We start from the raw sequence: 13971 nt of genomic DNA on the forward strand, positions 1-13971 counted from the left end.
AATTGTGAAAATCTAAAAAGTAGTAAACTTACAGGAAAAAGAGTTGAAAGATGACTGACAAAGAATAATCAGTGAGATACTTGACACTATATGAAAATCGACAGATAACAGCTGTGATAAGGATACAAAGAATTTCATTGTTATGAAGAAATAATAAGTCTAATGGTACACCAATAGAAGTTCTACAAAACGTAGAAGAAACCAGCAATCGCAATTAGCGAGTGTGAGAGTATATCAAACCTAGTACAATTTTTTAATAAGGTAAAAATGTTTGGCTTAAGAAACAACATTTTTTCATCCGAATATACCCAATATCTTTTCATTGTTATTCAGTTCTAAGCTGTGTTTAAACAGCATCAATAAGTTCTTTTACAATCGATACAGAAAGAAGTAAGTTAATAAAACTATGTTTCAAACGGTGGTGGATTTCAGAATTGTTAGCAAAAGAAGCGCAGATATATTGGTGTAGGATTATGTTAGGTTACATTAGAAAAATTTAATAAAGGATCGTCAAAAAGGTTTATTTTAAGATTATAAGGCAAGAAAAGCAAAGAAAATCAAACAGCCTTATTGATAGAAAGGAAAAAGCTATCGAATGAAATCGAAATAAGGAGAGGTGTTAGACAAGAATGCATACTACCACCTATCTTATTCAATATGTATTCCTAAGGAATTATCCAAGAAGCGCTAGAACGACAAACAAAAGTTATAAAAGATAACGGAAAACCTATCAACAATATTAGACTGGAGAAATTAACAAATAAAAAGCCTTTTATACAGCTGCTTTTGATAAAATTGGTGATAATAATATGTAATAAACAAAGTATGCAAAAGTTTAAATGTCATTTTTTACTTGTAAACAATGTAAGATCGCTATTTGATACTAAGCATAGAAAATTCTTTAAAATGACAGTTTAACAATATATGGAATTTAATTTACAGTAATCATTACATCAAAGTCTCTTTCTACATAAATAATAGACCTTATAGCTGCAATCCACAGTTTACATTGATGTTTTTTTTATGTTGACTCCAGTACAACCGCTATTACTGTTACTGTAGCAGTTTGCGATGCAACAAATATTAACTACTATCGTTTTGAACAATTATATTGTATAATTATAAGTTATAAAAACCTTAGGTGTGCTTGCCATTATGCCAAAGTCATTACTGAATTTAATACTAAAAATATTATATCAGAGCATATTCTAATTTCTTGTACTAAAAATGATGAAATATTAACTAAAAGTGAGGTTATTCTCAACTGGTGCTAACAATTTTTTAAACAAATTATTATTCATTCGTAAAAAGTTTTTATATGCCAAAGTTATCAATGCAAAATTAGTAGAGCGTATGTTTACATGCTAATTAAAATTAAGATAGTTGCAAACAAAAACTCACATTTTTCATATTAAACCTACTTGTAATGAATATTTTTAGTACTGAAATTAGTACTAAAATTAGCATAATCGCAAGAGGACTTTACAGTGATGACAAATTTGGCCGATATGAGCGCTTCAAATGTGACGTATATCCCCTCCCGTCAGCTGCACACAATGAATAGAAATCGATATATTTAGATAAATTGGAACCTTTTTTAATTACTTACACAATTTGACCATAAAACGTACAATGCTTTATAATTAGATATATCGGGATTCTGATGTTTAAACAATCTAAATAACTTCTTACACGAAAAAATCAAAACAATGTGTTTAGTTTATTTGAATGTTGGAGTGCAAAATATTCTTAGCAGTCTTTCTAATATTAGCAGTATTCAAAAAGTAATGGAATATTCAATAAAAACAAATAGAAATTCAGTTATTCCAACGTGTTTATTAAACAAAGAGTTACGTAACTTATCACTAAAAAACATCCAAATTTATTATATACATATTTATAAAACTAATAATCACAAAATCTTTGACCGGTTCAAAATTTCTGAAAATTTGTGAAAATTGAGTTCTGATTGGTCACAGATTGGATTATGTTCTAGATACCACATTAATGAACCATTATGATCACTTGACGATTTGTGGAGTAATGAGAGAAATTATTAAGAATTTTATATATATTAGAAAGATTAATTGACATTAAATATTCTTTAATATATAACTGGGTCAAGATTGTGTGTGTTTTTACACGTGAATTCGAAATGTGAAGTGTCTTAATTCTGAGCACTCGTGTGTGACACTATTACATTTAATTTAAGAGGAGAATTTAAGAATTAGAATAATTTAGGGCTTTGTACAGTAAAGATGTGTTTCATTCTCCCTTAGCTACTTAAGATTGAAAAGAACTTAAGCTTAAGTGCTAAATTACCGCTGTTCATAACAATAATAAGGGGTATAAAGGCGAACTAGCCTACTCACGGGAACCCTTGATGTCATGCTTATATGTGAACTAGAGCGATAGTTACCCTTCAAGAGACACATGTGGATAACAAGGATAGGAGCACATGTGGAGGTCAGGGAGAAAATACCGGGATATGCAGCCATAGGAACCACATTTCACCATATTTATGGATGTGCTACATATATTCGCAGTAATAACAGACATACAGAGCATAACTATTAAAGTTGAAGAAATATCATAGTAAATAAGAATTTACTATAATAATAATATGTAATGAAATAACACACACTATGTAATTTTCAAATATATTTTTAGCACGTATGCCAAACGGTAAATAAAATAAATAAATAAGCTTCACCTATCCTCTGCCTTATTTCATAATTAAACTGTCATTGAACATGACTATGTCAAAATTGGATTAAGTCAAGAAATTCTTAAGAAAATACCGATAGATAGACCTGGACCATAGCCGCCGTTTCCCTCTATGAAGTATACATACATAGCATTGTCTAGATGTTTTTTTCATACAGATATGAATAGATTATCAAAATTGATCCAGCTATTATAGTTTAATAGTATTTTTTTTCTTTTTCTCGAGACCCAGAGTAGAAGCTTCGGTTTACATAACTTTTCTTCAGATAATTTTTAATGCCGAATCCAATTTCATCATAAGTCTCTCTGTATATCTTGTAGTTTCGGCTGCACTATTACCCGGACAGATAGACAAGCACAAAAGTAATTGAGAGATTTTTTTAAAAATTCAGTTCAATCTAATATTGTTGAAACAGTGTTGCCAGATTGCGTTTTGTGTATTATTTCTCGTTAAGTATATATTAACATGGCAGAGAAAAAATAATTGTACTGTAGAATATAAAATAGAAAATATCTCCGAATTGTGCTTAAATTTATAAAAAAAAATATTACTGAATTTTGCTATGTTTAAAAATTAAACCGTGGACCAATTAATGTGGTTTCTAGAACAATAATATAAATATATTTATTTTTTATATAATAAAGTCAAACTTAAAAATCACTCTTTTATGTCGAAGTCAAAGTAGTAAAATAGTCTTTAATAATCTGAATGTGGGAATTAAAAAACAAGTCCTTCTTTGTTAATCTAACGCCAACCATAATAATAATGTATATTTCTACTATTAAATTATGTTTTAGATTTCAGTATTAACGCTTTGATCCCAATGTCAGTCCTAAAAACGTACAGTGAATATATTATTTTCACTGAGCATCATCTATTGGTTGAAAATATTCAAAAGTAACCTGGCGTTTTGAACAACGGGTACAATATAGAAATCTTTGTTGTCTTTGACACTTTTAAGTTTCAATTTATCAGACTTCGTATTGTTCATATTCCGCGATCACTATTTGATCATCTATCTGGATAAATAGTAATAAAACATAAAAAAATAGTAAGTGATACACACCAACCTTATCTTAAACATTTTATGTATTTGCTAGATTATGTTGAAAACACAAATCTCATCTCATTCACCTAATCTATATTGCCAAGTTAAAGATGTCATTAGAAATTTTAAAACATGATATCACAGAATACACAACCCAATAAGAAGCGAAACGAAGGGTTTTTTCGCAATCCAAATTTCTTTGCGAATCCGCCATGTCCTAAATAGTTTATCTGTCAACCTATAAAAACTGAACAAAACACAGTTTGAAAGTGAAAAAGGAATCCTTTTCATCGATAAGGCGTCAACATTTTCTGTAATCGTATTTTTAGTATATGGAACAATCTCACAACGGAAATTATAAACTCTCTATCTATAAATGCATTTAAAAACCAACTAGACTATTATTTATTAACGATATGCCTCACTATGTGAAGTTTTCGACAAGCCTGCTATTTGCAGATGATTTTAAGATTTTTCGAGAAATTTCAACTCTGCAGTACTCTCGAGATGCTGCAATGTGAACTGAACTCAGTAAGTCAATGGTTCGATGATACCAAAATGTTTCTGAACACTTCTAAATGTCATGTTTTTACTATCACTCGAAAAACACAATACCTGGATAACCAAAACAAAATTTCTAGCACTGTACTTGGAAGAAAGAACACTTGCAAAGATCTTGGAGTAATATTTCAGCAAAATTTGGGATTTGGTGAACATTATCGCATCATCATTGAAAAGGCATACAGAACTCTTGGCTTCGTAATTCAAATTTTTTTAAAAGATTTGAAACTCTAATATCATTATACAATGCACTGGTAAGACCTCACTTGGAGTATGCCTCTATTATATGGGCACCACAAGCCGAATTCAATGTTGATCTGATTGAAAACGTTCAAAAACGATTCTTGAGGTTTCTTTATGTAAGAAAGTTTGGTATTTATCCATACATGATTTCCTATTTATCCATACATGATTTCCTATAATGCTATGTTAACTTGTTTTAAAGTTCAGCGACTGGATAATAGAAGAAATTTTCATTCAGTCCTTTTTATTTATTATGTTGTAAATCACATTAAAAATATAAACATTGCTTTTTTATAAATAATTTTGTTAAATTTAATGTTCCAGAAATACATCTAAGAATTAATAACAAACGACTGTTCTCAACTAATAAGACTAATTGTTCACCCATAAATAAGATGTTAGAAGAATGTAATCATGTGATAATTAACTGTGATAAAGACTTTTTAAATTCTTCTGTGAAGCAAACAAAAGTTGCTTTTGAAACAAATTTCTAGTCTACAAAAGTTGTCTTAAAATTTAATTTAGAGGTATAGTGTTTTTTACTTGTTTTATTCTGTCTAGGTTTAATTTTTAATATAGTTATTAGTTTTTAGCAGTAGTAAGCACTCTTTTAATGTAATAACAATCATTTTGTGTTTTAAAGGAGGTTAAATAAATAAACTGAACAGTATTGCATACAATATTCTAGTTTATAGTTTATAATTAATTATTTTGTATTATTTCTAATATTTTGTAATGTATTATTACATTTTTCTTGTAAATGGGCTCATGGGTCTTAATGACTGCAGCCCGTATCACTATGTAATAATAATAATAATAATAATTGAGGGCTTTTATTTGACATATACCTTGACACTGAGTGACGATAATTTTATTATACTACAAGAATATAAGTATATTCCTAAGTAATTTCAAAAATCTAAAGCATACTAAAATAGTAGAAAAGGTTAGTACCTATACCATATTTTTTTTTTCAATGAGCCGTATAATAATCTTAATATTAACGAAGAATGACTCAAGTATTAACAATAAAAAACATTCCTGGAGAAGTCCATACAACATTGTACATGTGTGCGTGCGCAGTATGTACAAATACACCTGTCAACATATTTTGGTTCAAACAGAAGAAACTTTATAAAAGTACAAAAATTTCGAACAGCTAATTTTAACATTACACAAATTACATAAATATTCTATATAATAAAATATGTATAACAAGACCAGCTATATAACTCAAAAAGATTTCGAAACAAATTATATCGATACCTTTATTTAGCTTTCTACTTATTTCATAGTTTTATATATCAAATATGAGCAGTTTTTTTTAATTACAATCAATAAAATACGATTGATCGTTCTCTTAATTATTGTTCAAAAGCTCTTAACGTTACTGTTACATATTTCGCACTCGGTAATTCTACATGAAAACACTTAATAAAACTAAAGCTTTTAAATAAATATTAACACTAAACAAGACATTTAAAGGCCAAACAATTTCAAATTTGATCATGGACATTCAATAATTATCACTCACTTTTACTACTTGTAAAATAGAGCTTCCAAAGTTCTTTTCGCAACTCAGTCATATCAATTAACAACCGTTGCCACGTTGTCGCAACAGATTTCTTACGGTCCCCAACCACACCATTCTTTCTGGTCTACATCCACTTCCCCTCGGGCAACGTCGTAAGTATTCGTCTAGGGGAACACTATAATATCTATGATAGTGTTAGAAGTCTTGCCAATGTCATTCTTCGTATTTTTATAAGAGACCTCACGTCTGTTCTTCTGATATATGTTTGTAGTCGTTCGTTACACTTTCTACTATAGATTCAATCTTCACAATGCCACCAAATGTTCCTCTCAGGATCTTTCGTCTAAAGAAAATTAAAAGGCTTTCTTCATCTGCGTTAGATACAGCCTATGTTTTGCCATCAATATTGTCCATTGTATTCAATAATATAAAACAAACTTTATTATTGAACTAACTTCAACGCACCCTAGACTCAGTGGAAACAACGAATGGTAGGAGAAAACGAATATGTAAGGAGAAAACCATACTTTACAGAGAAAGGATAAACCATACTCTACAGAAAAACACCTCATTCAAAACTTTTTTTTGATAATCTAGTTTTGAAGTGATACTCGTACAAGTTGTAAAGGTTAGGGTTTCCCCTTTTTCGAATACTGGTTAAATCAGTTCACGTAGTTTTTAAATCTCAAACGTACCACTGATAGCAAATTTAAGATTTGTTTGTTCATCTTTATTTTATTACCAAAACAATCAATACTATCGGCTGTACGAAATATAACCTAGAACCAACTATAGATAAGCTGGGTGACAACAAGAGGACCTTTATGCTACAAAAAGCCAGTCAGTGTAAAATCTGATCAACTGTCATCAAATATTTGGATCATCAAGAGTCTAACCAAAAAGGGACAACAACCTTAGCTTTTACAAAAGTTTATGGATCAAGATTGAAATATTAGTCACGTAGATAATTAATCAGTTACAAAAATTTCTATTATAGTTTACGAGTAAATGAGACCTTTAGAGTTTTCTCGACACCAGAAGTAAAAACCACCGGTTTCATAATTTTTCCCCGCATAACTTTTAATGTTGGACCTTCACAAGTTCCGTCACAAGTTTTTCTGTTAAAGTTCTGGCTACACTAATCCCCAGACGGAGAGACAGATGTACCGCGCAAAACTAAAGATTCGAAATATAAGAATGGCCATTACCACTCCCCTGTAAGTATTTCTTATCTACATCCAAGGTAAATAACAAACTCACTCTGTCGAAACATCTGTAGTGGATAATATTTTATAATAAATTTTGTGGAAGTTTTGAAAACGAAGTTTTCACTGTTTTATTGATATATACAATGAATTTCCATCAAGAAACGGTCCAATACAACATTTATTCATAAGAAAGTAGTTTGATCGATCATCCAAATGACAAATTAAAGAAACTAACTGCTCCTTCTTCAACAACACACGTTAATTTTATTTTTTGTTAACAGTTAGAGTTTATTTCATCCAATTTAGCATTTTATCCAACATAATCGGTAGGAAAGTAAATTGCTCCCACATTACAAAACATGATTTACCACCGCTTGTGACTTTAAAGATCATGTTTATATGTGGCTAAAGAAAAATGGATGGAGGATAAATGCAAGGAAGTAGAAAAGTTGAATGAAAAACATGATACGTTTAATATGTTTAAAAAAGTTAGAGAAGTAGCTGGTCTTTATCATAAGAAAACTCCACATACTATAACCGATTCGTCGGGAAAAATGATAATAGACGAACATGAAATTCGAACAACCTGGTGTAATTATATAAGTGAACTGTATAATGATGATAGACCCGAAGAACTGGAGACTTTAGTTGAAGGTGAAGGACCAGAAATACTAAAATCAGAAATACTGCATGCTATAAAGTTAGCAAAGAACAAGAAAGACGTTGGCGCTGATAACATACCGACAGAGATGTTAAAGCTTATAAATGAGGAAAACATTGGAATACTGGTCAAGCTTTTCAATGATGTTTATTCGACTGGTGATATCCCTGAAGATTGGTTAAAGTCCGAATTCATAACACTACCAAAAAAACAACGCCCGAAAAACTGTAGCGATTATAGAATGATAAGCCTTATGAGCCACACTTTGAAAATATTTCTACGCATCATCCACAGTAGAATCAGAGATAAATGTGAAGAAGACCAGGATGAAACACAATTTGGCTTCAGAAATGGACTGGGAACTCGGGACGCCCTCTTTGCACTAAATGTATTACTGCAGAAATGTCGAGATCAAAGGAAAGACGTCTTTGCTGTATTTATTGACTATGAAAAGGCCTTTGATCGAGTACAGCATCACAAATTAATTACAATATTAAAAGATAAAGGAGTTGATAGTCAAGACATACGATTCATAGAAAAGTTATACTGGCGTCAAACAGCGACAGCTTGCATAAACGGAAAATCAACAGAAATATGTAAATACAAAGAGGTGTCAGACATGGTTGTATACTATCCCCACTGTTATTTAATTTATATTCAGATAGAATATTTAAAGAAGCGCTGCATAATTTGGAATGGGGCGAGACAGTTTCGCCATGTTAATCGCCAACGTCAAGGGGACTTGATAGGGCACGTTAAGAAGAAGAAGTTTATATAAGTAATTTTTATTTGACGTTTGACGTAAAGCTATGGGGTGGGGGGGGGGAGCATTCGAGATCTCTTCAATGCAACAATTTAAAATCTGGGATACTATATATAAAATGTGCGGAAAGAAAAGCAAGTTTCTTGGGCTTCAGAGTTATAAAGAAAAATAAAAGAAAGATATGTATTTAAAGCTTTTAGAAAAGTTTTGAAACACATTGGGTTTCAGTGAAAAAATTGTAATAATGTTAAAAAAGAAATTAATACTCTACGTTTATGTATTTAAGCAAAATGAGGATTTTTGTCGATGGTGGAAATAAAAACGACTTGGTTACAATATTTTGAGTTTATACCAAATCCTATAAACCACACCGGCAGTAAGTAACTGGGTTTCTGCTAGTAAATAGGAAGAATAGTAGATGACTATTTCCCCCCTTTATACTATTTAAGAGTGGAACGCACAGCGGAACTTAAATGGAATTGGGCTGGCCATGTAGCGAGAATGCATGACTCACGATGGACGAGTAAAATTACACAGTGGAGACCAAGAGCAGACGAACGTAGTAGAGGAAGACCACCTACACGTTGAGCTGACGACATCAGGCGTACCACGAAAAATTGGCAATAAAGAGCACAAAATCGCGAAGAATGGAGGAGTTTAAGGGAGGCCTATGTCCAGCAGTGGACGTGATAAATGAAGGCTGGATGATGATGATGAAGTTTTGCCTTATAATTTGGTAGAAATTAATATTTCCCTGTGCAACACAGTTTACCATTAAGTCCATGTTCCATACTTAACCAAAAAGTTGTAAATTTATATTTTATGTTATGGACCGTATTCTAAACGTACAATTTGTCAGAAGACAACCGCTTCTTCAAGGAAGCATTCTTTTATGACAAATAAATTTTTCAAGTAAAGAGCTAAACAAAGTTACCTTGATACACGTCGATGTTAAAATCATTCAACAAGTAAAAATGGCACAAAGAGTGCTCCTAACTTAATAAAGAAGGAAATTGGGAAATGGCAATATCAGTAATTATTTCAATATATACAACCTTTTTAAAATAATAATTAAAACAGATAAAACACGTTAATTCCAATAAATTAGTTTAAGACGTAAAAATGTTGGATAATATTAAAAAATATGAATCTTAGTTCTTACTATTAGGTAAAAAAAAAATCTACAACTTCTATTTTAAACAAAACTAATTCAAGCGTAAATTAGTAAAAGCAACATACAAGGAGCTGAAACACAATTCAGACATAAAAAATATTTATTGTTTAATTACATTTAGTCCAAAAAGTTAATTTTTTTATTGAAAGTTTCGTTTGATACTTTTTGAGCATTCGTTTATAACTTTGTATTGAAAGTGTTAAACTTTCTAACGCTGAAAAACGTAACGGAATGCTGAAAAATGAAAGTTGTAAATGAAATATATCAAACGTCAAATATGGCGAATTTTCAATGCGCAGATTGTAAAACGATCCATTTTAGCAGCATTGGGTAAGTAATGAAACAGATACTTTAGAACACTAACGAACGTTAGCAGTACGAAACGCAGAGACTCACGCACTATAATCTAAGCCATATGAAAAATTTCGACTTCGAAGTCGAAAGTACTAAAGTAAAGATACTATATTAAAAAAATAATAAGACTTATATACTTTAGACAAACGCTAATTGAGTAACTTTTCTCAGACATATCGTATCATGAATGAAACAATCCTGGAGCCAATTGGTAAAGAACTAGAAATCTAGGAAAGCAAAGTACTTTTGAAACGTGATGAAAACTGATAAATATCGACTGCTATACTTAATACTACCGGATAAATCGCAGTAGACGGAGCACAAGTTGACGAAGTGTCATGGAGACAAAAACTAAGTCACGGGACCCTGAACAGTTCGGAACAGCACTTGATAACATCTAAAGAGGATAAGCACTAGTAGAAGAACTTTATAAATTAAATTTAATAGATTATCAAAAATTTATATCGGACAAACAGTGATAATCTTTAAAACATGCATACTGGAGCACAGAAACAAATTTTAACATAAGCATAACTTCACATGAATCGAGACATATTTTTACAGAAAGTTGTTGAAAAACAAATACTTTAATATGACTATTGATATTTTCAGTTTTGTATATTTTTTGGTTCCTTAAACAGATATATGTATGTATGTCCGAGTTTTGACATAAAATTATGAAACTATTATGTCAATATCAAGTTAAAAAAATCCAAAAAATCTTGTAGTGATTTCATTATTATTAAACTAAATTTTATCAAGATTAGACATCGTCTGAAAATTGAATTTTAATACATGATAATAAAGAGTTTGCAAAGGAACTAACAAGCAGAATTAAAATTGCAACTCATTTATGAAAATGAAAGAATCTTAATCTTTGAGGGTCAACATAAAACTGGGCATGCCTGGATGTTACATCTTTAGCATCCTATACAATATAGAATCAGCCATTTCACAGAAGCATTCTGAGAATGTCTGACGTAGACACAGTCACGAATGAAGATTGAAATAAATTACCAAAAACTGCAATACCTTGGTCACGTGATTAGAAGAACAAAATACCAACTTCTGCAGAATATCATACAGGAAAAGTTTTTGGGAAAGCGTAGCGTTGGAAGGAGACTAATGCCATGACACAACATTAAGTCTACTTTTAGCAAAACTAGAGACCAAATTGATGAACAAAACAAAAGTGGTATTTACAAATTGTCTTGTGGTGATTAACATGACTTACGTGGGTAGAACAATGAGAACTCTGGCTCAAAGAATCAAAAGAACATCTCAATAACACAGATAAATCAAACTTTGGATATCACATTAAATTTAGTAATCATTCCTTTTCTCCTATCAAAAACTTTTAGACTTATGAACCTTTTAGAAGACCTTGAGATATCAAAGAAATTAAACTCAACCCTGATTGTTGCTTAAACACACAAATCCATCTCAATTGTAATTATAAACCTCTTTTTAAATTATTGTGGGAGACTTCAGAAGTAGAGTGACCTCATGCAATCTTAATAAAATTTATTCTTTGAATTCCATTACTAAATTGATAACAATTATTTGTAATCAATCGTTTGACAAGTTATTCTTCACTTAAACAAAGAAAATTTTCGATTTTTGCTTAAAATTCTTACAATTCCAATCAAAAGATACAATTTTTTAATACTTAAGTGTTAACTCTAGTTTCTTCTTTATATTTAAATAATAACTTGTCGATTGAACATACTTTGACCTTCAGTCAATTTTCAACATATTCATGATGATACTATGCAAACAAAGATTTAATAAACTTAATTTTGGACAGTCTTCGATAAATTTCTACTTTCATTATGAATTTCAATTCATCAATTTTTTGATAATTTAATAATCTTTATTTTCTAATGAAATATGTCAATTGTCACCTTTGAGGAATCATTTAAAAGTCTGGCATTCGATTTCCCTCATTCTATCTGCTGCTTTAACTCCAACACATGGTCGGGTTCTGACATCATTATCAAATTTTTTTAATGTGTTTTTTATGGAGTCTAGTGTACAGTCTTTTTTGTGTTTTTTCAATGAAACATTTTAACAAAAACAGCTTAAAAAGAAAATTTCTGTAATTGTTTACCAAATTAGATATCTCCTAGTAGTGATACTTTAAAATCTTAACGTAAGTGAAACATTGTAAACTTTAAATTAATTATTTATATCGGTATTCTATTGTAGCATAGCTCTGTAGCGCTCAGCTAGGAAATAAATTTTTACACACTTCAAAAATAGTTTTCTTTTCCATTCTTTGATATATATTGTGGTTGTGCTTGTAGTTGTTTGTGCAATACTACAATAACAAGCGCTAATTTCTCTACATAGCTGATAATAGTAATACCTCGCAGCAAAGCTTCTGATACGTCATTTCGGGGAAGTTTTTTATATGACAGAAGACTGAGCCCTCGCCGTGATGATTGCCCAACGGCGGATAAGTCTAATATGGCACATTAACAAGAAGAAAAGTCTTAATAAATTTTTAGAAACATTTTAACCAAAAATTATGCCTGACTCGAGATGAGCAAAATAATTGACATAATTAAGTATACAAAGAACAAGCACAAATTTCGATGAATGATTTTTTTTATCTTCTCACATATTTAAAAAGAGGAAAACATGTTTTTAGTTTTTACGGACGCACAAAAGAGTATAGTATAAACAAGTACAGATTACATATACCCAACAAGGACTAAGGATTTTGAATAAAAATAGTTATTGTTAACAAAAAATGTATTTATTATTCAACAATTCACTGTTTACACTGAATTGGGTATCAGCTCGTTGTCTACAACACAAAAATGACAGTTTGTATATGAAGGAACACTGAATTTAGTATTACTACATAATATATATTTGTTACTACAGTTTTAAACTTTAATGTAGCTTAAAGAATGTTTTTTTTTGAAGTTATACATAAAATTAAAACCAAACCTACTGTTAGTGACGCATTTCATCTAAACCCAGTGTTCGCCTCAAAATCAAAAGAAAAATTCTTTAACAATGGTGACTACTATCAACACTAGTCTCACCATGGAAGATATTTTATTTGGTAGTTTTCTTTATGGGTTAGCTACCGTTGTTTTTAGGACTTGTAGGCACGGAAGTGTTATGTTCCGATCTTTCTATATATAATTTTAGTAACTTGACCTTACTACCAGATAAATGAGTGATGTACGAAGAGAGTCTTTCCTCTCCCACAGCTTTGTGTAGGGCGACCATACAAAATACTGAGCTCTTCCTCACTGAACTCTCCGGATGATCAGTACCCTACAGTTAAAATAATTATTAATACATTGTAAAAAACGATTAAATTGTTTCTTACAAGAACAACTATAGTCCAAAATTGTTAAATTCACGATGAATATTGAAATTTGAAAGTTTTGCAACAAGTAAATATTCTTCTAAAGAAAAATAGCTATACAGTAGATATATCTTCAATTATATCTTTAATTTATTGTTTTTACCTAATACCTTTCGTTTATTGTCTTGCGGTACTCCAAGTGAGTGGAGCACAGAGAAAGTTTTAAAATTGTTATTTAATTTATTATTTTGTGTCTAACTGAAATTTTTATCATGCCGGAAGTGAACAGTGTTACAATTTAGATTAAACCTTTAGAAGAAGAATACTTTCTCTGTCCGCTCTCTGCACAGATGGGCAAAATTTCGAAAG

At 30.6% G+C, this 13971-nt stretch overlaps 1 protein-coding gene across 4 annotated transcripts in view; it reads right to left on the reverse strand.

Annotated features, from left to right (window-relative positions):
- Window positions 1-1816: 1816 nt before the first annotated feature.
- chb (CLIP-associating protein) overlaps window positions 1817-13971 on the reverse strand; it is a 125825-nt gene continuing 113670 nt past the window's right edge. For all 4 annotated transcript variants that reach the window (XM_072534455.1, XM_072534453.1, XM_072534454.1 and 1 more), the window contains one exon: window positions 1817-13568. In XM_072534455.1, the coding sequence (XP_072390556.1) occupies window positions 13368-13568 (201 nt within the window). In that variant the 3' untranslated portion in view covers window positions 1817-13367. The remainder of the gene's footprint in view (window positions 13569-13971) is intronic.

This window comes from Diabrotica undecimpunctata, chromosome 6, assembly GCF_040954645.1.
Source record: "Diabrotica undecimpunctata isolate CICGRU chromosome 6, icDiaUnde3, whole genome shotgun sequence".
Taxonomy (NCBI): Eukaryota; Metazoa; Arthropoda; class Insecta; order Coleoptera; family Chrysomelidae; genus Diabrotica; species Diabrotica undecimpunctata.